General features: G+C 38.6%; 1 protein-coding gene across 2 annotated transcripts; it reads right to left on the reverse strand.

The window, feature by feature from the left end:
• Window positions 1–1,631: 1,631 nt before the first annotated feature.
• On the reverse strand, window positions 1,632–21,442 carry slc39a13 (solute carrier family 39 member 13). Of its 2 annotated transcripts, XM_035912792.2 has the most exons (11): window positions 21,125–21,442; window positions 19,191–19,294; window positions 17,708–18,073; window positions 15,271–15,378; window positions 14,925–15,067; window positions 10,857–10,973; window positions 7,719–7,808; window positions 5,453–5,503; window positions 5,184–5,316; window positions 4,979–5,078; window positions 1,632–2,580 (listed from the first exon to the last, which is right to left on the reverse strand). In XM_035912792.2, exons 3-11 carry the CDS (start codon window positions 18,033–18,035, stop codon window positions 2,502–2,504), a joined length of 1,149 nt encoding a protein of 382 aa, XP_035768685.1. In that variant the 5' UTR covers window positions 18,036–18,073; window positions 19,191–19,294; window positions 21,125–21,442; the 3' UTR covers window positions 1,632–2,501. The 2 variants fall into 2 exon arrangements, with proteins under 2 accessions (XP_035768685.1, XP_006780309.1); XM_006780246.3 differs by lacking the exon at window positions 19,191–19,294 and having other exon boundaries at window positions 21,125–21,441.
• Window positions 21,443–23,305: the final 1,863 nt, after the last annotated feature.

Genomic DNA, 23,305 nt, shown 5'->3' on the forward strand with positions numbered 1-23,305 from the left:
ACACCAACATGATAGTATGACCCAGTTGCTGCACATCCACAAGGCGAATCTCCAGTTCCACCAGGAGGCCATTTGAGTCAAGTCATTTTTGTGTTCAAGAAGCTAGTTTGAGATGATTTAAGCTTTGTGACATGTGGCTGGAAGCAACCATCAGAAGATAGATGTGGTCATAAAGGCATGGACATGATCAGCAACAATATTCAAGTAGGCTGTGGAGTTACTCAGTTGGTACCAAGGGGCCGAAAGCGCGCCATGAAATTATCCCGACACCATTACATCCCCAACGACCTGAACTAGGCAGGATGGATTAGTGCTTTCATGTTGTTTACACTAAATTAAATTCTAAACCTGATTTCTAAATGTCACAGCACAAAAATTGAGACTCACCATCATCACCTGAGCAACATTGTCCAATTTGGCGAGCCTGTGTGAACTTCCTGTTCTTAGCTGACAGGTGTGGAATCTGCAATAGGTTTCTGCTGCTCTAGCTCATCTGCCTCAAGGTTTGATGTGCATTCACAGATGCTCTCACACATGAAACCCTTGGTCCACTGGTTATTTTAGTTACTGCTGCCTTCCCATCACTTTGAGGAAGCCTTGACCATTCTCATCTGACCTCTGACATCAACAAGGCATTTTCACCCAGAGAAACTGCTGCTCACTGGATATTTTCTCTTTTTCAGAGATGTCCCCAGAGACGTTCATGTGGGAAAATTCACGCAGATCAGCAGTTTATGAAACACTCGGACCAGCCCCTCTGTCACTACCAAACATGCCAAGTTCAAAGTCACTTCATTCATTCCTCTGATGCTCAGCTTGAACTTCAGCAGGGCATCTTGACCATGTCTTTTCCTAAATTCTTTGAGTTGCTGCCATGTGACTGTCTAACTGGATACTGCATTAACAAGTAGAACAAGTGTGGCAAAGTGGCAGGTGAGTGGATGCAGAAAAAAAATCTCAGTGTAAAGTTATGAAACACAAAAGCTTTTGCAAAGCTTCATGTTTTGATTTGTTTTTTGTTGTTGATTTTTTAAACACTAAACAGTTAAATCCACTCTGAAAAGTGAAGTTATTAAGAGGACAGTGTAAACATCATCAAAATATTATGATTAACATCCATCTGTCACATATTCCAACCCCCCGACTCCAGGAAATAAACTCTTGGGCTAAACTATGCAAGGATGAGAATAAGAATGAAAGATTTGTTTGTACCATTTGCCAGTGAAACCTCTTCCACTACAGAGTAAATAGTGGTTGCTGGTTGTCCTTCTGTGCTGTGACTTAGGAAGGCTCCCACAGACAATAAGCTGCTCACAGGCTGATGACTAAGGAAGGCAACCCGTGGAGGAGTCGTTATGGCAACAGAAGCTTGCCAAATAGACTGTGTTGAAATTGGACAAGTGTGAACACACAATCAATACCCCCCCACACTGCCATATGACATTTTAGGCAAAGGACCTTTTGCAGTAAAATTATGCTCACGGTGGACAACAAGGTCAGCTGAACACGTCGCACTGTCTCAGCACCCGCACACAACTCTATCAGTCAAAATATCCCTAAATCCACTGAATCATGTGTCCCAGTGCTTCCTCTTGTCTGCTAAAGCGTGGTGCTTAAAGTTAAAAATAAAATAGCTTCTTTAAACAGAGATGCTGGAAATTTACTGGTGATTTTATTCAGTGGTGGAAACTTTATATTAACAACATGACATGAACATCTGCATGGTTAACTTTCTAAAAATCTGTCTTTAGCATTACAAAACTGTTAGTGAAAACTAAATATAAAACCATACCAATCATCTTCTTCCTCCTCGTGAACTAATTTCAACTTTGTCAGAGACATCAAAGTATACGGCGCCGGCACAGCTTTGTAACGAGCCCCGACTTCTGCTCGACAAAAGGTGCAGCCTGTGTTATGTTAAGGAGATAAAAGCATATGGAGTGTACTTTGGTGAGGAGCCGACTCTAAAGCGTTAAACCGTCCTGATTTCTTGGCACTTATTTCTGAACAAGGCAAAATGACAACGTGGTGCACGTCTGATGAATCTGTTTTCTCGTTTTCAATAAATACGCAGCAGCTACATGAGAAACAGAAGATGGGCAGCAGTAACAACACACAAAACATTTAAACAATGTAGCTCTGAATACACTATAAAGAGGGAGGTCCTTGTACAGGGCCGGTAATACTTGTTCTGACCAGGTACGTCAGGCGTACCCGTGTAAAGATACATGTGCAAAACATCATGATTATCTGATCAACAAAAGACAATTTGGTAACAGAACTCCAAACGATCCAAGTTTGGCACATTTTGAAGTGTCCACACCATTTGTTCCACCGACAGTCGTCCATCCGTAAGGTGCCAATCCTCTGTCAGACTTTTTTTAAGCATCACACAAAAGTTTCTATGAACATATATGACGGGTAAAAGATATGAAGAGAACGGGATGTTGCTCCGCTATTAAGTTTTAGTGTTTGGTAAGGCAAAAAGGGTGTTTCTGCCATTAGCAGTCGAGAATGGCAGAGAGCAGAGCCATGACAGCCACGCCACAGAAAATGAGCAGTACCTGCATCAGGGAGTGTCTGGAAAAGCAAACAAAAAGATAATAAAACGTTAGACATTGAAACTAATTTGAGCACATTAAAGGAAACCATCTGCCCTTTTTGAAACCACAGAGCCAGTTTTCCATTCCTTGCTAAGTTTTATTCTACTAAACAATCGGTCACAAACCACACACTGGCTCTTTCAGCCATCTCCAATGTCTCCCCCTGTGGCCTCGAGCAAAAACTAGATTAATATGGAGCATGGGAATAAACAATGGCCATTTGTTTTAAGGGTGTGCAACCAAAGGACTGATAAGCTCATGCCATGGCAAAGAGTCCATTACCCATCATAATGACTACTACTCCTACAATCCTCTATTCTGATTCCTTTGCACAAACACAGGTAGGACTCAAACTGTCCTGCAGAGCTTTAAATAGCTGCTTTGTAACAAAGCCAGCGTAACCCCCCCCCCAAAAAAAAGGCTAATGAATGCTTTCCTTTTACTTCACACTTATAATAAATATAAAGTAATTTGTTATTTCAGTTCTATAATTTCATATACGCATCAAAATCAAGATGTTGCTATAATAAAAATGCTACTGCAACTAAAAGCAGTTAGGTGTGTCAAAAGATTTCAATATTTGAACTAGAGATGGACCGATCCAATATTACGTATCGGTATTGGTCCGATACTGACATAAATTACTGGATCGGATATCGGAGAGAAATAAAAAATGTAATCCGATCCATTAAATATCAAAAAAGCACCTCACAAAACTTGCGACATGGCGTAACTCGGCTCATAACCGTAGCACGTCGGAGCAGTATGCTCAAGTGATAGAGTGGCTGTGTGTATTTGTAGCCTCGCTACCAAAACAGCATTTCATCTCCGAGGAAGTTATCCCAGAGAGAAGTAAAGCAAATGTGTAAGTTCATCTCTGAATGTTTGTAAAGCATTCCCACGTTAAGCTTAACAACCGATATATGGAGCGACTGCCTCTTCTTGCTGCTGCTTCAATCATGAAACTGATCAATGATCAGCTGATCGGCTTTTCTGTCGCGAGTCCGTCTCTCTTGTTTGTTTTTGGCCCACTTCGCGCCGGAAAGAGGAAACCAGTGGCTGAACAACAGCAGCACGTTTAAGCTTGATAAGCTGTTGTTAGAATTTATTTAATATTACTTTCTACACCAGGATCCTTTTCTACGCAGCTGACGGCTGGTAACTGTGCAGGGGCGGATCTAGCAAAGTTTAGCCAGGGGGGCCGATAGGGCATGAACAGGGAAAAGGGGGCACAAAGACATACTTTTCTTTCTTGTTCTCATTTAAAATGTCGAGCTTTTAATAAATAATTATCTGAATCTTACACCCAAAGTTTTAATCTGATGTAAAATGTATAGAAGTCCATTACTGTATATAGTAACTGTTAAGTCTAATATACCCTAGTAAGCTATAGTACTTTTTCCTTTGGGAAGGTACCATCTGTGCAGTCTGCATGTTGAATTTCTTTAATTATTCTTGAAAAATAATTGATTTCCTTTCTTTTTTTCACACTGCATCAAGTTAAAGTTGATTACGTCGACTAAGCATCATGAGGTGGAGGGTGGGTGGTTCCCTATTTTTTTTTTTTTCTGGGAGTTTGCAACCCTTTTAGTTAGGTTGCTTAATATTTCTGCTAAGTACTCTGTAAAATACCAGAATAGGAAGGATGGAGCAGGTTTAAGTTTATTAGATTGATCAGTTTTGCTGAACTATGAAATATTTTGGGTGCAGTGTATTTTTTACATACAGGTATAACAGAATAGCTTTAGTGTTGTTGTTTATTTAAACTTGAATATGAACTTATACAAAATGCAGCAAGATATTAAATAAACAGTTTTATTGATTAAAAAAACACACTATATCGAATTCATATTGGTATCGGCCGATATCCAAATTTATGATATCGGTATCAGTATCGGACATAAAAAAGTGGTATCGTGCCATCTCTAATTTAAACCTATTTGTGATGTTGATAGGCTTATTTATATTAGGCTGAAGCATGTTTTCCATACAGATTTATTTTTTGGTTAAACAACAAATAAACAAACAAACCCCACTCTGGCTGTTTTGATAGTAAATGCTGGTGTCCCATGTATTAATCCATCTTGGTTCACATTATTGCCACAGAACACATAAAGATGTTAAAATATACATGTGGTGTGAGTTAAAGCCGGACGTTCGGTTTCCGGCAATACCAATCACCGATGAACATCTGTTTGTGAAAACATGCAAATTATTAAAACAGATAAAAACAAACAAACATGTGATTTAAAATAATTCTTCTTGTCAAAATCCATTTGACATGCTGGTTAGACCCCAAGAATAATGCTGTTGATTTCCTCAGTAGCAGTAAAAGCACTTTAATAAAGGACTTCTTTAATAAACATCCATCATACCTGAAACTGGATTCCTCCAGAAGGTCAGGCACTACATTCACCAGGGCTATATAGAGGAAGCCTCCAGAAGTGAAAGGCAGTATCCAGCTACTGGCATTTTCTAGGCACAATATGAAAGTCTTGTTACTGAATATGGCGACTGTAAAATGCACTCCAGTTATTAATAATGCGTTTGCTTGTGTGTTGTGTATTGGCCCCATCCTACCTGTGCCTTTTGGTGACTGAGCGCACAGAGCGAAGAAAGCTCCGAGGACCCCAACCAGCGCTGTAGACAGCTGCATGCGAGCAGCACTCCATCTATCAAACCCGGCCCTCAGCAGAATGGCAAAGTCCCCCACCTGCAGATGATGATGTTTCCCACATAAAAAAAATGGGTAAACATTCAGCGTGTTTACAAACACTAGAGCACTTCATTCTTCCGATACGCCTTAAGCAAAGTAAACTGTACAATTTAGCAGCAACTCTGATCCTCACCTCGTGTGGGATTTCATGGAGCAGGATTGCGAAGGTGGTGAGGAACCCAACCTGCAAGAAATGTATCATTAGTGCTGCTTTGTCCTACACAAAGAGCCTAAAGAAAACCACAACTGAGTCAGGAGTATAGCTATGCGTCAATTATTTATTGTTTTGTTTTTAGCATGAATTAGGGAAGACAAAATCTCAGCAGATCACTATAAGTGAGCTTAAATTTTTTTTAGCCATAGTCAAGGAAAAGAAAACCTGAAAATCTCATGAAACAAAACATGTAGTTCATACATCAGTAAGGTCAAGTGACAGTGAAGGTAACTTAAGATGGTTTAGGCTAAACCATCTTAAGTGGTTTAGCCTAAAGCTAAAGTGATAGCAGCAATGATCACCTGCTTTTGAAACAAGACTTCATTGATCTGAGGGAAGTTGACAAATTTATAAAGTCCTGATTATTTAATTCTCAAAATAAACAAAATAAATAAGCACAATCATAGACCAGTGTGAACGAAAAAAATTGCTAATTTTACACTGTGCTAAATGCACAACGAGTAAACAGAAGACACTGGTGAGATGTCTTGTATGTGCATGTTTGAGACATTGAGTTAACTTCCTCTCTGGCACACGGATCCATAGTTCACGCTGCTTGCCTTATGTCTCTCCAGCTGGACTCCCATCCCACTGCTACAAATATACAATAACTTACTGAAGCGATACAAATTCATGTTACTGCAGTTTGGAGTGCAGATTTTTTCAATAAGACCGTAATGCACCAAACAGAAATAATGTTTTAAACTCAAAGGCTGCTCCCACAAGCCGAGGCCGTATATTTCTTCAATTTCAGACACTGTTTCGTCGTTTGGAATAATTATTATTGTGTTTTGTATTAAAGTATTTATTATTCAACCTTTTGAAGTGCAAACAACCAAATTTGTATTCACACTTACCCACACTCAGTGGGCATTATGTTACTGAGTCTGATGTTTCCTCCTCTGAGGTTCCAGGAACAAACCACTGACATGTATTTATAACGCAGTGAAAAAGTATTTGCCCCTTTCTGACTTCTTTTTTTTTTTTTGGTGCATTTTTGTCACACTTACATGTTTGACATCAGATACATTTTAGAAAGATAACCTGAGTAAAAACAAAACACTTTTTAGACGATGATTTTATTTATGCAAGTGGGGGAAAAAAGCTACGAGGTGGTTGAATTATTTGTGATTAACCACTCAGTTTCACTTGCCATACCTGCAAAGTGAAGCAGGTTAAAAGATCACTAAAAGTAACATATCATACCTCAATCATGTAAGTGCGACAAATTAAGAAATCGTGAAGGGGAAAATATTTCGATGCATTGTATAGTTTGTATAGTATACATTATACTTGTATAGTGTAAAACATAAGGCCCGAGGGCCAGAATCAGCCCAACAAAGGCTCCAATCTGGCCCACTGGAAGGAGTGAATAGACTATGATGTTTAAGCTTTCCCCCCTACTTATATTAAAATCACTCAGGAATTAAATGTTTAGTTAAATGTTTTTACACTGACAGAAACGGCACTTTCACTTGTCAGGGCCACTTAAACTCAAAGTGGGCTTTATGTGGCCCACAATGTAAAATGAATTTAACATCCCTCTTCTATACAGTTCGATGAAAACAGAGTAAAATGTGGGTCTTCAGACAAATATTGCTTCTTGTTCATGAAACAGAATTTGAGGGGCTGCTACTCGACAGTCAACATTCAAATACAGTATCTGAAAAGCTTCCATTATAATTATAAAAGAGTCCAGCATCAGCTACTGCACTGTATTTACAGTCACCAACTGTCAGTATGTGACTGCAACTTCAGGGAACATCGGCAATTATATTGTAAAACCAGGAGTTATTTCATGAATATGCATGCTGGAGACTAATTGTGAATAATCACATTCTCACAAAACGCCTTTGCTGAATCAGTGTGGTTTTGAATTTGCATATTTTCAGCACAAAACTATCCAGAGACATTAAAACAAGGCGCCGCCACTGTTTTAAAGCACACTTCTGAGACTGCCACAACTCTGTTGCCATATTGGTTAGCTGGCATAAAGCACACATAGAGCTTGAGTTATTACTGGACCCAAAATATCAACTGCATCTGAAACCAAGAGCAAAATAAAGAGCAAGCACCTGAGCTTGAAAAAGCAAAGCTGCTTATATTACATGCCGAGTACTTTAGATGTAGGACAAGCTGTTGGCTTTTGTGTGTAAACTACAAAAGAGGTGTCACCTTATCTTACCTTTTTGCTAACCAGGAAGCTCCCAGATACTGCCAGCCCATGGGTGAAGTTGTCAATGCAATTGGCGAGTAGGTTTAGGTATCCACTCATCTGTGACACAGAACACATGACACATATGTCACTGTTAGTCACATTACTGCATATTAGTCAGAACTGAGAAAACAGCAGGAATGGATCACTTCTGTTACAGCACAGCCTTGGCAGACGCAACATTTCATCCACGACGTAAAGTTTAGATGTGGAAATTTTATTTACTAAGTCTTTTGATGCTAACGAAGATGGCTTTCAGTTTTTTTAAAAAGGCACAACGTCAAATATCAGTTTACTTTGTGGACCAGACCACATACAACTAAAAAAAAAAACCTATTCTGGAAAATAAAAATAGTTTCTAGTTGACTAAATGCTCGAGACATCTAGAAAATAATTAGCGCAATTTCAGTGTCTTTAGTGTCTCAGTGTTTTTCCACATTTAGGCAGTCTAATCTCATCATAAACACATGAACAGGCCTTGGGTTATGTCCAGATGTCTCCAAATCTGGCTTTGGTGAATTTTTTCCATGATGTGACTTATTCTTGCAACACTTTTTTTAATGGTGCAATTAAGCAGTTTTTTTTTTAAATTTCTTCTCTGGAGCTCTGGCCCACCAAAGTTCAGTCTTATCTAACACATGTTTGACACCCACGCCACTGCGAACGAAGAAACTAAACATAATAACACATAAAAAGATTTTGGTGATTAACTCTTGACTTTCTCTGCCAACTTTCTTGTTACCGTCTCCAAAAATAAATTGTTTATTATGCTGTCACTAAACACTTCCTGGTTCGAAAAACGCAGTGTTCCAAGCATGATATGTGGGGAAAGTGGAACAGCTTTGTTTTTTCAGTAAGCTCCTGCTTTGTCTTTTCAAGGATCCCAGTATTTGTTTGCACATACACAAATTGTATGTAAATGCAAAAGCAATGTGGTCCAATTCCCGGCTTGTATACCTCCACCAAACAAACTCTATACACAAAATAGAAAACAAAATTGAAAAAAATGAGTTACAAAAAGTTATGACTTTATACTTTTAGCTCAGTTGTGATCTACACATTTTCACAAATCAAGGTAGGTTAAATATACACACAAAAACACATAAAGACAGACAGACACCTCCCCAGTGTATTCATCAGACTGGTCATATACTGGTGGAAACCCTTATGTATGGGATCACATTTGATCAGATATTAAATTGGTATCACTAACCTTTAGTTCATACACCTTTTCCTTTAAAATCTTTAACACATACACTATATGTGTAAACAGCAACACAATCTGTTTGGTGGAAGTATAAAAGCTACGAATGGCACCACATTGCTTTTGCTTTACGCACGATTTAAGTATGTGCAAATAAATATTTACATACTTGAAAAAGGTAAAGAAGAATTTTATTGAAAAGGGAAAGAAAAAAAGAAAACTGGTCCACTTTCCCTACATATCATTCTTGTTGCAGTCAGTTTTTAAACGACAGAATTGGATAGGGCGCACCATGTCCAATACAGGGTTGTGACTGAGGGTGAAGTCATATCCCAGCTGTCACAGGATAGGGCAAGGTACACTCTAGGTACACATAGGTCACCTGTCTATCACAAAGCTAACAAAGAAAGACTGACAACCTTGCACACTCCACCTACAGCCAATTTAGAATCATCACCTGGCTGAACATTAGTAGTTATACCTAAATTATTACAATTAGTAGAGCAAATTAATAAGAAAACACAGCCCAAGCCATCCTAAGAATTCCTCTATACACGCCTCGTGAGGTGAGGACAACCATGTAATTTAAGACACTTTCACTTCAATATCAATAGGGGTTACAAGGGGACATAACACCCCTTAAAAGGGTTTCTTTAGGAGAAAAATACATTTTGTAATAATTATACCTGTTATCATAGTTGCTGCTGGTGCATTACTGAGGACCAGCTTTGAGGCAACTATGAATGCTATAGCCATGAGCAGAGATATGGTCCACTCAGCAAACCCCAGGTGGGAAACCCACCCAAAACTAACTTGTATTAGCTACACTTCATTGCCCCCTTCTTAAATAAGATCTGAATTTCATGTCACATCAAAAACCTAAATAATCAAGTCCCATCATACTTCACATACCTCAAAGTAGGGCAGGGCAATATGGCCAAAAATATTTATCACAATATATATTTGAAAATTTGCGATAATGATATAACTGATGTGAGACAAAATACTTCACAACTCCACAACTTTATAAGTGCAAAAAATCCCCATAAATTTATTTTCACTTAAACAAACAGCTGTTTTTTAACAGTGCAAATGCAAATTCTTTGCTGACAGCTTAACCAAAAGGCACTTTTGGTTAAACATGCAAGCGCACCGGAAATAACGACGGTCTGCTTGCATGTTCTACAAAAAAAAAAAAAAAAAAGTGCTTTGGTCGCCATCTGACAGACAAAAACGAAACCAGTTCCACATCACTGCACGTTTTTAAAAACCAATTCTCATTCTCCTTCGCCGCTATGCTTTTTCTGCCATGTGTGTATGAAAACAAAGGCACTGCGCAGATAAGACTGTGAACTTTCCTTTGTGTCCTCTCTCACCCATAGAATGACCCTCACTCAGCCTGCCTCTGGCTGAGATCTCAAAAAAAGGAGTTCTTCACCCCCACTGTCGCCAAGTGTTTTGCTCATAAGGAATCGTTATACGCTTGAGGTTGTGCATCTTTACAATCCATTGCACGATGAGATAACTATTGTTGTGAACGGGCACTATATGAACATTTTTATATTGAATTAACCCATTATTTATGTTACCAACCAGCTTATGAGACATTTTAAAATGTAGCCTATACCCTAAAAAATAAAATTGTTAGAGAAAAAGGATTTGCAAAGGACTCACAACAGAGTCATTCTACAGCAGAACTGATTATGCAAGTCTCTCTTCCTGATTTCACTGAACCAACCACGTTGCTATTTATTACTCAGTTGGAGAAAATAAAAATTTATTTTTTTTAAATGTACTTCTTACATAAGCAAACCATGTCAAATTCTTACCCCAAGTGATGCCCCCATCTTTCATCATTTTCTGTCTTTTTGTTAACCGGGATATGTTTTGGTTGTCAGCCTTACCTTGATTTTCTCTGATCCTTCCTGCAAACTCTGCTTGGAGGATTTCCATGACTCAGCATGGTGCCCGTTACTGAGTGATAGCACTGCTTTTCCACTGAAAACTGAATTAGGCTGTGTCTGTAGAGGGAAAAAACGGAAGGGGGAGGGGGAGGGGGCACAAATGAACACATCTTCTCAACAAGACCTTTTTAAAAAAAAAAAAAAAACTCATTTAAAATACAGTTATGGTCAAAACAGTAAGGAAATGGTATTGCCTGAATCCCACAGTGCAGTAAACAGTCATGTTACTGCTGCTCCTGCCGTGTGTCAAACAGTTCACCCACAGGCAGCTTAACAGCTGGTAAAACATTCTCATTATTTTTTGACCTTCCTACATTTGCGCTAATAAGCAGTCGTTTGTACTTTTCATTTGTTTTCTCAGAAACAACGAAATCTCCTTTAAATTCGACTGCCACTCCATCATGTTTACATTTTCATATTATAAACAAAACAGAACGAGAGCGAGAACCATTCATCTTAGGCTATAGGGTCTGTTTTCCGAGAACAGCCAGCTTCCTTGTCCCATTATTCAGAAACCACTTACGCTGCCATTTAAACTGATAGTCAAATTAAATGAGAGGGAAATAGGCTGCTGACTGCTGGTCGCCGAAAGGAAATTTTTGCTCCATGTGTACGATTGAAGCATGAGGAAGTAATAAAGCGTGATGAATTTTGGGGGGTTATCAATCTCCTCCAACAGATTGGAGCTAAACTGTTGGTGCCAAATAGTCTGAGTTTTGCCTAATGAGAAATTCAAAATGACCTAAGAAGCCAGAAAGTGATAAAAATCCTATCTTGACATTTTCCATTTGACTCTGAGGCTCTCCACGCGTTTGTTCGTTCTTCTTAAACACTGACCCAATTAGAGTAAAGAAAATTAGTTCAGCTTGTTATACTTTTTGCTTCCTATGGAAAGATTTGCCACACAATATTATCAGAGAAAACACCTATAACCACCATCTCATTCTCTCATTCCCCATCTCTTGCTGCCTGTGTCTATAAGTTGAGTATTATCCTTTGGACACTCAAATGGCTAAAGCAGCTGCTACACCCCAGCGCTATAAATAGACACCAGTGGAGGAGCTGAGCCATGGATTCCAATCTTCTCCCTCAATAGCAATAGAAAGATAAGAAAGGGAATGAGGCTGCCTTTACAAACATACTGCTTTCAGCCAGTGTGTTTGTCACTCGTATTTTATGTTACACTATCTATATTATCTCCATCTAACCCCTAAACAATAAACTTAAACAACTAAGAATGCTACAGTATTTATAGTTAATAGTTCATTTATAGATATTTAAATAATAACTATAAATAGTTGTTTTTTAAACCAGTGCACATAAACGCCACGTCTCATGTAGGTGAGCTTGTTCATGGGTAAACATATATATGTTTACCTACAGGGGATGGTAAAGGCAGAATTCAGGTGAATACACATATACGGTGTTGTGAAAATGTGTTTGCCTCCTCCCTGATTTCCTATTTTGTTGTATATTTGTCACACTAAAATGTTTTAGATCATCAAACAAATGTAAATATTAGACAAAGATAACACAAGTAAACACAAAGTGCAGTTTCTAAATGATGTTGTTTATTATAAAAAGGGAAAAAAATCCAAAGCTACCTTTTCCCCCCCACAAAGACAGAGCAGACACTCGCTTTGCTTTCATGCACATATGCCCAAATTTATCACCCCAGATACATCGGTATCTGTATTGTCTGATTTCTGCAAATGATTTCTGATGAGATGACTCAGGAGGGGTGGGTTATTTTTATCCTCCCATGAGGCTCTGTGGAATCGCCAACGGCCAACAGTGTTGTGGGAAAAGTATTGCCCCCTTCCTCATTTCTTGTTTTTGCACATTTGTCATGCTTACATATTTAAGATCATTACATTACAATAATGCAGTTTTAAAATTACTATTTCATTTATTAGGGGAAAAAGCTATCCAAACCTAATCTCCCTTGTTAAATTATTAATTCTGACTAACCACATTTTGTGGAAAATTGATTTCAACTCCACTAGGCCCCACCCAGCCCTGATTAATGCCAGAACTGTTGAATCACTTGTATAGATGCTGTGTGACAAAATAGCTCAGAAAGCAGCTTAGAAAGAAAATCATTGACACCTTTCAGTCTGGAAAGAGTTACAAAGCCATTGCACAATAACTAGAGAACTGCAGTTAAGATCAGAGGTCATGACTGAACAATAAGAAAGAGACTGAGCAAAAATGGCATCCACAGGAAAGTTCTAAGCCAAAAAAACCCTGCTGGGCAAAAAGAACACAAAGGCTCGTGTCACATTTGAAGCTGGAATAACTTTGGAATAACCTGGATGACTTGTCATAAATGCTGGAACCATGAATTCTGCTCTCCACCTGAAAATCCTGAAGGAGAATCTCTGAACATCCGTTCATCCCCTGAAGCTCAAGCACTTGGGTTATGCTGCAGTACAATGATCTGAAACATGCTAGCAAGTTTACCTCTGTATAGTTAAAAAAAGTGACCTCGTCAAAATCTTGGACTTAAATCCAATTGAGATGCTTTGGTGTGACCTTAAAAATGCAGTTCATGGTCGAATACCCTCCAGTGTGGCTGAAATAAAACAATTCTGTAGAGTGAGCCAGAATTCCTCATTGCTATTTATCACAAACACTTGATTGCAGTTCTTGTTGCCAAGGGTGGCACAACCAGTTATCAGGAGCACATACTTTTTCACAGCACTGTTTGGCATTGCAGCCAGACACCAGAGGAACGTATCATTATAGTAGTGCTATCCAACCTCTGAAAAAATGTGCGGCCCAGACGTGCAAATAAAAAAAGTGCACGGATGAAAGAGGGACACACACACAACGGGAGTTTATTTCTCACGTCCAGCGTGAAGAAATGTTTGCACACTGATATAAGCTGAGGGATTTACCCAACCATAATAATAAACAATAATTAGTGAACATAAGTAGCTGGATATCAGATAAAGAGCTACAACGTTGAGTCACGATATTTTTCGGCTCTTTAATTAGGGGTCCAGATACACAAGTGTATGTGCAAGTACAAGCTTGTGCTCTAATTTTAAAATCAGTCCAAAAGTCAGTTTTATCCTCCTGTTGTCTCTCATTTGATGATAGGTATGAGGGATCAGTGTAGCTGCACCACATACACACCAATTTCAAAGCGCGCAGAAGTCCAGACCCAGTCACATCTGCTGGAAGCGTCACTTACATGTAAAAGTGCAGCACGAAACCATAGCTTGGCAGATTAAATTGATCATGAATCTCAGAATAATCACAATATTAATATAAAGCATCAATTTGGAAATGATATAAAATAAAAAATAAATAAAATAAATAAAAATTGGCCTGACTGTCGAGCTACCCCAAATCACTTTGATCATCATAACCCTATTACTCAGCTGTACGACACGTAGCTGTCCTCCCCTCTGTGCTGATGGTAGTGCGGAGATGAGCAGTGTTCATGTAATTTGTTAGCCTATTAAATACAACGCTGGAAAACTGGCAACAATGACCCTGTCCAATATACAAATCCTTACAAATGAGCAAATTGCAGCCAAGACATAAAAATCCATCTCTGACAGCACAGTGATGCTGTTAGCATCGTTAGCTTTCTGTGTGGACTTTGCTTGCTCTTTCTGTGCCTGTGGGGGTTCTTCCCAGATCCTCCAGGGTGAACTGATGCTTCTAAATTGGCTATAGATGTGAATTTGAATTCTGTCCAGTATCTGTCACCGATTTGGTCAAACAGCTCACAAAATGGATAGATGGCTATTTCTCTCTCACTGAACATGAATGCCGATGTGCATATTTTCCAAAATCCCAAGCTGTTGGTGAAAGCGTCATGTGATGTTTCAGTCATAGAAAAAAACTGGCAGAATTATGCTGACTGAACACAAATGCATTCTGTACCAAGCATACCAATGAAAAGATAAATATGTGAAGGCTTGTATTGACATGTGTGTGCGCAGCACTGAGCATATTCTTCTGAAAACGCAGCATTTCAGCAGAAATACTTACAGCCGAGTTAAAATTCAGGTCAGAAACTGAAGTGGAGTTCTCGGGGCTGTCTTGGTCTGGGAACATTTTCTCCAGGAGCAGGAAGGCCAGCAGACCGATGATTACCCACAAGCCTTGTGTCATGTAGTGGTTTTGTTTACCAGCTGGAAGGGTAGCAAACAGACTGCAAATAAGGCTGAGAGAGCAAATACACTTCATAAGATGCTTCAGGAGAAGCGGACTGTTAACAGTGAAAGCAAGCTGCTGTCTAAATATTACAATGATAGTAAACATTATTAGCAATTATAGAAGAATAGGTCAAATTGAATACAGAGGTGGTGAAGGCACTGGTGGAAAGGAGACCCACCTGAAGAGCCAGACAGCTCCCAAGCCTCGGGAAGTAGGTGGAGGAATACATCACCCAGGAGACCACCAATAGCAAAGCTCAAGAGCTGTTTCAGCTTATGGCATCCAGCTGACAAAACACACACACACAAAATATCAAAGTAACAATTATTTTGCAGAATAAAAGTTATAAATAATTTTATACAATTTTCATGTTTTTGGTTTACAATTACAAGCACAAACTGATTCCACTTTCCACTCATCAACGAATCATTTTGTCACAAGAGACATTAATACACAAGAGAATCTCTGGCTCACCTTACTAATATTAACCATGCTTACTCACGCGCCACGTTTTTATTCCTGAGGAGTTTCCTTGGTAATGACTAACCTCAGCTCACGACTGCACTTGGAAGCTCACAGCCTAAAATACACATTTGGCCTGCCACGTTCTTTAGGGTGGGGCACCTGAAAGAGGCCTCAGACTGACCTACAATAACACGTCTAGTTACTGAAGCTCAACAGTAAAAACCTCTCTCTCACTCTTCAACCATATGTTAACTGGTTAAAATTACAGGCAGGTATTGTAAGGGTACATTACTGCCTGCCAGGGATGGGTACTAATGCCTGGTACTAAACAGGCAATGGGGTGAAATGTTAAATAATGAATAAGCTCTGACGTAATTGGTTCTGCTCTCAGGACTGGGGGAGGATGTAATGCATTTTCACCATTTCCAATCTAGAAACTTCTCTTGTAGACTGTGTGCGAGGCCCAGTGGCACCATGCTGCACATGTATCGAGACCCTTCATTTAATAACAACCACAAACGAGAATGCAACATACAAAAATGTGTCTAGAATTCAATACCACTCACTGCCACAAGCGCTGCAAGTCTTTTCTTGTCAGGGCAGAAATGACTAATATCTTGAAATATCTAGCGGACATCACTTACTGATAATGTCGTTTTCCACTACCATGCCCAAAACAAGGAAAATACTGAATGTGACTGCACAACTCAGTATTTTTCATTGAAAATCCACTGCACAAGTAGTGCCAGATCTATTAGTCTCAGATGTACAAAATTTTGGTTCCAATTAGAAAATGTCGGTACGCGAATAAGTTAGACTAAGGTGCTAAACATCACAGTGCCTCAGTGCAGCCTCACAGAGCTGTTGGTCCGGCTTCCATTTTCCCGCCTATCGGGCATTTCTCCTTTTATTTTTATTTTTATTTGGTGTGGAACTGGGTGACCTTTTGACTGACAATTTGAGAGTCTTTCTGTTCAGCATGGTATTTTAATGCCTCGTGGCAGGGGGGGTGGAGTCATTATCATGAGGTCACCACAGGAGGCGATCTGTTTACCAGGAAGCAGCAGTTTTCCAAAAGGTTTGAGTACCCTTCACATTAAACCAGGAGGAATGTGCAGCTGGGTTTAGGAGAGGCTGACCAGAACTACTTGTTGATCATACCGGGATTTATTATTCAACAGCTGGAGATTTTAGCTATATCGTTGTAAGAAGCTTTGAGAATCAGCGATGCCAGGTCAGACTTCTGTAACTGTAATGTACTTCCTTGATTCACTACAAGCATTTGAAGTCTGAACTCTTGTCCTTTAAAACACTGCCATCTCGGTTTATGTTGACTATTGACTATACTATTGTCAAATGTATTTTTGAGCAAGTAAAAAGGATTATAAATCTAAAAGTTTTGGCCAATTGGTGACAACTAGGGACAAATAACCCTCTAGGGAATGCCCGGACTGGTCGGCGAACTTTTATGAGAATACACATATTTTTGGTTAGCAGATGGTCACCAAGCAGTCTCTACAGCCATGTGACTGAGGTCTTCCATATTTACATCACCAAGTAACAATGCAATGCCATAAAGCCCCGCAGAGCAATTATTTAGTGTGCCCTCAAACAAAGAATGATAAAACTAAATGTTCTCTTGTTGGCTGCAAGACCAAACACAAGACTGCTCATGCATTCCTCGATATCAGAGGAACTGAAGACTTAGTGGGCGACTTTTACTGTAAGAGCTATGTTAGCTCAAGAGAAATCTTTTTATGTTTAAGGTTAACAACATCCAGCGTGACAAGGGTTACCATCTGTTGTCTTCATTCTGTGTGCATGTTGATTATATTTAATACAATTACAGTCCCGACAACAGTGTTATTCTTTTACATGTGTGTTTTGTTTGTTTTCACTGTCAGATGCATGAACATGAAACAGTGACACAAACGCAGCCCATTAAAACAGGTGCACCCTAGTTTTGTTATGCCAAATGACCCTCACAGCATTGTCTATTGTTTCACCTACACAAATATGTGTGATCGGCTTCCCTTGCATAGCGTCACATACGGTAAATGTTTATGCAGTTTTATCATTGCAGTTATAAAATACATGTTATAATATAAATAATGCAAAGGCATACTGATGTTGCACATCATCTCTCTTACCTTCTGTTTTGAGGGCTGCTCCAGCTTCAATGGGAATGACAAGCAGGGGGAAAATCCCACTGAGGCCTACAGCAACAGAGCCCACAAGAGACAGGAGCCAAATATGAGCACGCTCACTGGCTAAGAAGTCTGCTACTGCCTGGAGGCCTGGGAGGTCATCTGTCAGGCTGGGGCCTGGTCCTGCAGCTGTGGCCGTCGCATGAGCCATAACTGTTTGTGTCATCTTCTGGTTGCTCGATGCCCCCCTGGAGGTCAGCATCAGCAGGGCAACCGGGATAAACAGAGCCGCTACAGCCCAGCTGGGCCTCCAGTAACGTCCACCTTTCATCCGTTCCAAGGTCCGAAAAAAACTTGCAACCAGTAATTCTGTAAAGGAAGGAAACCATAACAAAAACAGGTCTTCTCTGTACCTTATAAATGTACTTAAAAAAAAAACAACAACAACAACAAAAAAGAAAAAACATAATTAAACTGAAAACTTCTAAAACCTTTCAAAACGGTTCATCTTTGCAGCTGAGTAGATGGAATTGGTGTTTCTGCTGCAGTTTTTTTTAAAATAATAAAATAAAATGAAAAATGAACAGGTAGAAAGATTGAAACACAATCTGCAATCTGTCCACTCATTTTTCAGTCCAGTTCTTGATCCTTAACATTTTCATAGGACTTTTTTTTTGGAGCCAATTAACATTGAGCTATGAAGCATAAAAAGAGAATAACAAGTGTTCTGTTTACACATATCGGACAACTTTTAACCAGAAGTAATTTCAAATTATGTCTTTAGTCAGTTCCAAAAAAACATAATTTGTTCCAGTTTCTTTAACAGAATCTAAAAACAACAAAGATTTCACAGTTTGCCAAGCATAAAAAGTTTGTTTGTTTTTTTTTTTGCACTAAGAAGGTGATTCCCACAGACCTAATACCGTAAAACTTCACATATCTCAGTATGGTATGAAGTGAATTCTTAACAATTTGAGAAAACTGGACAAGTGGAGGACAAAAGAAGAAGTGGGAGGCCTAAAAACTGTCTATAACGGATGGAACAGTATCTAAAACTCATGTCCTCAAAAAAAAAGACAGAAAGAAAGAAAGAAATTTACTTTAGTTTTCTCCATTATTTCCAAAGAGTCATGTCTTTAAGACATATAATTAAAAAAAAACAAACAAACACACACCAAAGACCTGACACAGGACCTAAGATGATCCCGGTACTGTTCATTGAAGGCTCACCAGAAATGACCTCAGTGTAAAGGAAACGGAAAAGCTGAAGTATGTAATTACACATTAACTGGCCGGACAAGTAGTGACAGTAAAATATAGCGATGAATCCAGATATTTAAATTTTGGTTCAAATCGTCATCAGAACAGAGTGTGACACTAAACAGAGAGTGTCTATATCCAGCTGTAAAACACTGTCATGGTTTGGAACTGCGTTTCAGTGGTGTTGGGAGTCAAAATTGATGGGATTATGAACGCAGAGAAGTACCATCTGATTTTGATCCACCTGGAAAGCGTCTGTTTTGCAACACCTTCCATTTCTTTCAGCATGACAATGATGTCAAACACACTGCCAATGAAGTAACAGCATACCTGGATAGAAAAAAAGCACACAAACACAAGCAGAACAAATAGCAGCAACATTCAAAGAAGGGCTTTGAATGTCTTTCAGGAAGCCTGGAGAACTATTCCTATATTTCCATTTGTGTTAGTATTTAAGTGGAAAAATATTTAGAAATGAAAGGTGACTTTAGACATTTGCCCAGCACTGTAAGCCAGGACCAGTATACACTATATACTGTGTATGTAAGTACTGGGGGATGACACAGTTTTATTACTGGCGCTGTACGCCACCACAAGAGATCTGAAATTAGACATGTCAAGACGAAACTCAAGTGCAGGTTTTCAGAGTTAAATCCAGGGTTTCATGAAAACTATCATACTAACTATAGATATTAAGATATTACTGCCATTTTTTATTGCCTCAAAAAAAAACTTAAATAAAATCATTCTAAATAATACAAGCTGCTTTTACCTCTTGTTGTCGGTTTACTAGAACTGGGTGCACTGATCCAAATATCAATAGTATCAATACCAATGGTGGTTAACACCTCAAACATGCACTATGAAAAATGTCTGAAACGTTTTGTGTTGACTGCCTCGTCCATTGTATTTATAACCTATTGAACTTTTAAACAAAAGAAGCTGACCTGCTTTAGAGCATTTACAAAAAACCTCCACTTTTAATATGCATGAAAAGATGAAAAGTGTGTTTTGTTACCAAATTATTGTGAAAAGTGAGAAAAAAAATCACGTGCTTCAATTTGCTATGCACTTTATCTCATAAGTCATAACACACTAATGTCCACTCCATAAGCTGCCTTGTAGGCTAAAAATATCAGTATTGATATTGATATCACCAATACCTGCACTGTATTTACTTGATATTTGATTGATACCAAAATTTGCAATCTGGCCCAGCACTACTATTTACAGCTTTTACAGCCTGAATCTGTCCACAGCTTTTGTCCACTAAAAAAACGAGACTATAAATTATAGAGCTGTAATTCATAAACCCTTCCTATAATTTGTATATACAAGAATACCCTCAAACATAAGCCAAGAGTATCCCTGTATTTATTAGGATAAACTGTAACTTAAATATGGTTTTAGGTAACAGTAGCACTACACATACTGGTCCCTTTAAAACATCTGTGGATTTGATTTTTACTCAACTTGCATCGATAAATAGAAACTTTTTAAACTCTCGGTAAACACTGGAGGCATTAAAAAGACTTTGGCATACATGTGACAAAAGTTCAGCTATGCTGGAGGAAGAAAGCTCCAGAAATAGCAGACAGACTTCCTCCTGGCAGGATCCAGGAGGATATTTTTGTCCAAGCCTTTTTTTAACAGTGACTGCGAAAAGTTTAAGTGCCTTTAAATTATTATTGATTAATCACATTTGTGCAAGGGGGAAATGTATAACACGTTTAAGTCGCTGTTAAACATCCAGTTTGACACTTCCCTGCTTGGGATTTCCCTGGAATTGCAGATTTAAGCAGCACGTAACACACGCAGTTGCGCTGCGATATTAACCGCAGAGAAGATGCAAAGACGGTGGTGAAAAAAGTCGCAAGCAGTGCGGCAACTTAAAAAAAAAAAAAAAAAGCGGTTAACTCAAAGTTGTGTCAGGCAAGTTTACACTTGGGGTCTGGTTAGCAGGCTAACGTTAGCCCGTAAACGTGCAGACGGGCACAGCTACAGAGATTAGCCTCGCTGACACGCAGTCACTTCACATTAAAGCTAACCCTGCTATAGCTAGCACCAATTTCACAAACTTACTGATGGCGTCAGCGGCCAGGAAACCAAAACAAATAGCAGTCAGCATGTGGCTTTTTTTTTTTTTTAAATCTCTAATACCTTGTGATTTCGGCAATCTTTGCACCAGTGTGTCCCTGCCATCCAGGCCGGCTTGATAAAATGCAGGCTGAGTTCCTCCAGACTCCAGCTGCTGCTGCTCCTGCAGACAGGGATCCGTTAGCTGCAGCGCACCAGAGACTGCGGGTCACCGCGGCTTCCCCAGTCTCCGAACCATACGCTGCTCCAGACAGCCACGTATCAGGATCATGGAGGGGAAACATAAACAACAGAGGAGAGGCACAGCATGGATCCCGCCCCACCAAAACGCTCCAGGAAGTAACTTTATTGCCCCCCTCCCTTCTTTCACTCGGGACCCTTAAGCTCTCCAAATCAAGGCCAAATATCAGCATACTTTTCTTGCTCGGGATATTTTTATTTTTACTTCAGTGAAATGGCGGGATGTTCGAACGTGATAATTATGTATATTGTAATAACGTGTTGTTCAAACGTGAAAAGTATATTGTACAAACATGATAGTATATTGTACAAACAGGAAAAGTATCTTGTTAGAACAATAAGCTTTTCACGTTATAACGTGATACACTTGTATTTTTCTTTTGCCTGGGTGGCAGCTCTACGCTTCCGTAGGATGTAACTAGATACCACTAGCACAAAAAATCAAATCCTAACCCAAAAGAATTGTATAATTGGTAAGAGTGTTTGAAACAGATTTCAGAATCGACTGATCCGATTACTCGAACAAAAAAAAAAAAAGATTATTTGCATCAAATATAAAAAACATGCCTCCCATGTTTTTCTTTTCTTTTTTAATGAGAGTAAACTGAATAAGCATTTGTTGTTCTGCAAAGTAAGACAAACAACTATTATTGTGCTTTAACAGTTTACACTTTAAGTATATATAATATTAATATTAATTAGCCTATAACCGAACAGATCATTCATGTTATCTTATCTATACAGAAAAGTTTGGCTACCATCAGTATAGTCCATCACAGGTGTAAAATGTAGAAGAAATAGCTATATATATATATATATATATATATATATATATAGTCATTGTGGCTTACGATAATTAGATATATGGATTAACCTTACTGCCTTCATGTGGAATATTTTTAATATCTGAGCGATTTTTTGGCCTAATATCACTGCAAAACTAAACAAACCAGAGTGTGAAAAAAAACCCCAAAACAAAATAGAATAATGGTCAAAAAGAGAGATGCATACTGTCATTATCATCCTCATCGGTCCCATTATTGTTGCTGTTAGATACAGTATTACTGTAAGTGTCATTACACAATGCAGCTCTTATTGCAGACAGTGTTACTTAATATAAATAAGGAAGAGAGTGTAAACTACAAGCAAGTTACTCCTTTACTGCTTTCGTTGTATTTATTTACAGGAATCAAAATCACTTAAGTTCTGGCTTGTCTTCATATTTAAAAGTTGGTACAATTTTATCTTTTAATTCAGTTAATAAAAGTTTTAGAAAATGAACGTGGTATACTGTTAACCTTTATGTCCATTATGTGTTTTATTATGAAATCAAAGCTAAGTAGGTAAGCAGGTCTTATTATCACTATTACAGGTTCCCTGTGCAGTTTCCTGCTTCTATTAATGCAAAAGAGGAACATTTTAATGTGTGGGTTCCTGTTTTGTTTGTTCATGGACACATCTAGGTTGTCATGACTTATCAGCAACTGTGGGTAGGCCTATGTTTTTACTTTTGTCCACTATAGGGAGGAACTAAAGTTTTTAATTGCAGTGGGTCACAAATGAATAAGTTACTTGTTGTTGTTCTGGATATTATTAAAACTTAAAACCAGTTTGAGAAGATTATAAAATATATTGTTAACAATTAAAGCAATGCTTTGCAATTTTCTAGCTTTATGACCTCTTAAAAAAATAACTGGTCAAGTTTCAGATGTTTTGCAGTAGCCAGCAGCTCCTGAAAGACAGAGTTCCCCTGTGATTTAAGTAATATGTGATTCAGTTAACTGCCTGAGAACTAAAGAGGTAAAATTGGGCTTCAAAATATCACACACAAAAGGCAAAGATAATAGAAAAGTGAGTGTATGAAAGAAGACCTGACAGACATATATAGTTAAAACTGGATGCAGCCCAATCAGTAGCTAAAACAAAATTCGGCTTAACTTATTGCGTTACTTCTTTCGGAGGTTTGGTGTCTTCTTTATGTTTTTTAGTGTTTCGTTTATTTTA

This window comes from Neolamprologus brichardi, chromosome 1 (genome assembly GCF_056152115.1).
Source record: "Neolamprologus brichardi isolate AB-2024 chromosome 1, ASM5615211v1, whole genome shotgun sequence".
NCBI lineage: Eukaryota > Metazoa > Chordata > Actinopteri > Cichliformes > Cichlidae > Neolamprologus > Neolamprologus brichardi.

Coding starts and splice junctions, on each gene's coding strand:
- slc39a13 (XM_035912792.2), bottom strand. CDS start 18,035: ATGAAAGGTGGACGTTACTGGAGGCCCAGCTGGGCTGTAGCGGCTCTG. Junction 15,379..17,707: donor AGCAGCCCTCAAAACAGAAG/GTAAGAGAGATG, acceptor GTGTTTTGTCAG/CTGGATGCCATAAGCTGAAA. Junction 2,581..4,978: donor CTGGAGGAATCCAGTTTCAG/GTATGATGGATG, acceptor TTGCTTTTCCAG/ACACTCCCTGATGCAGGTAC.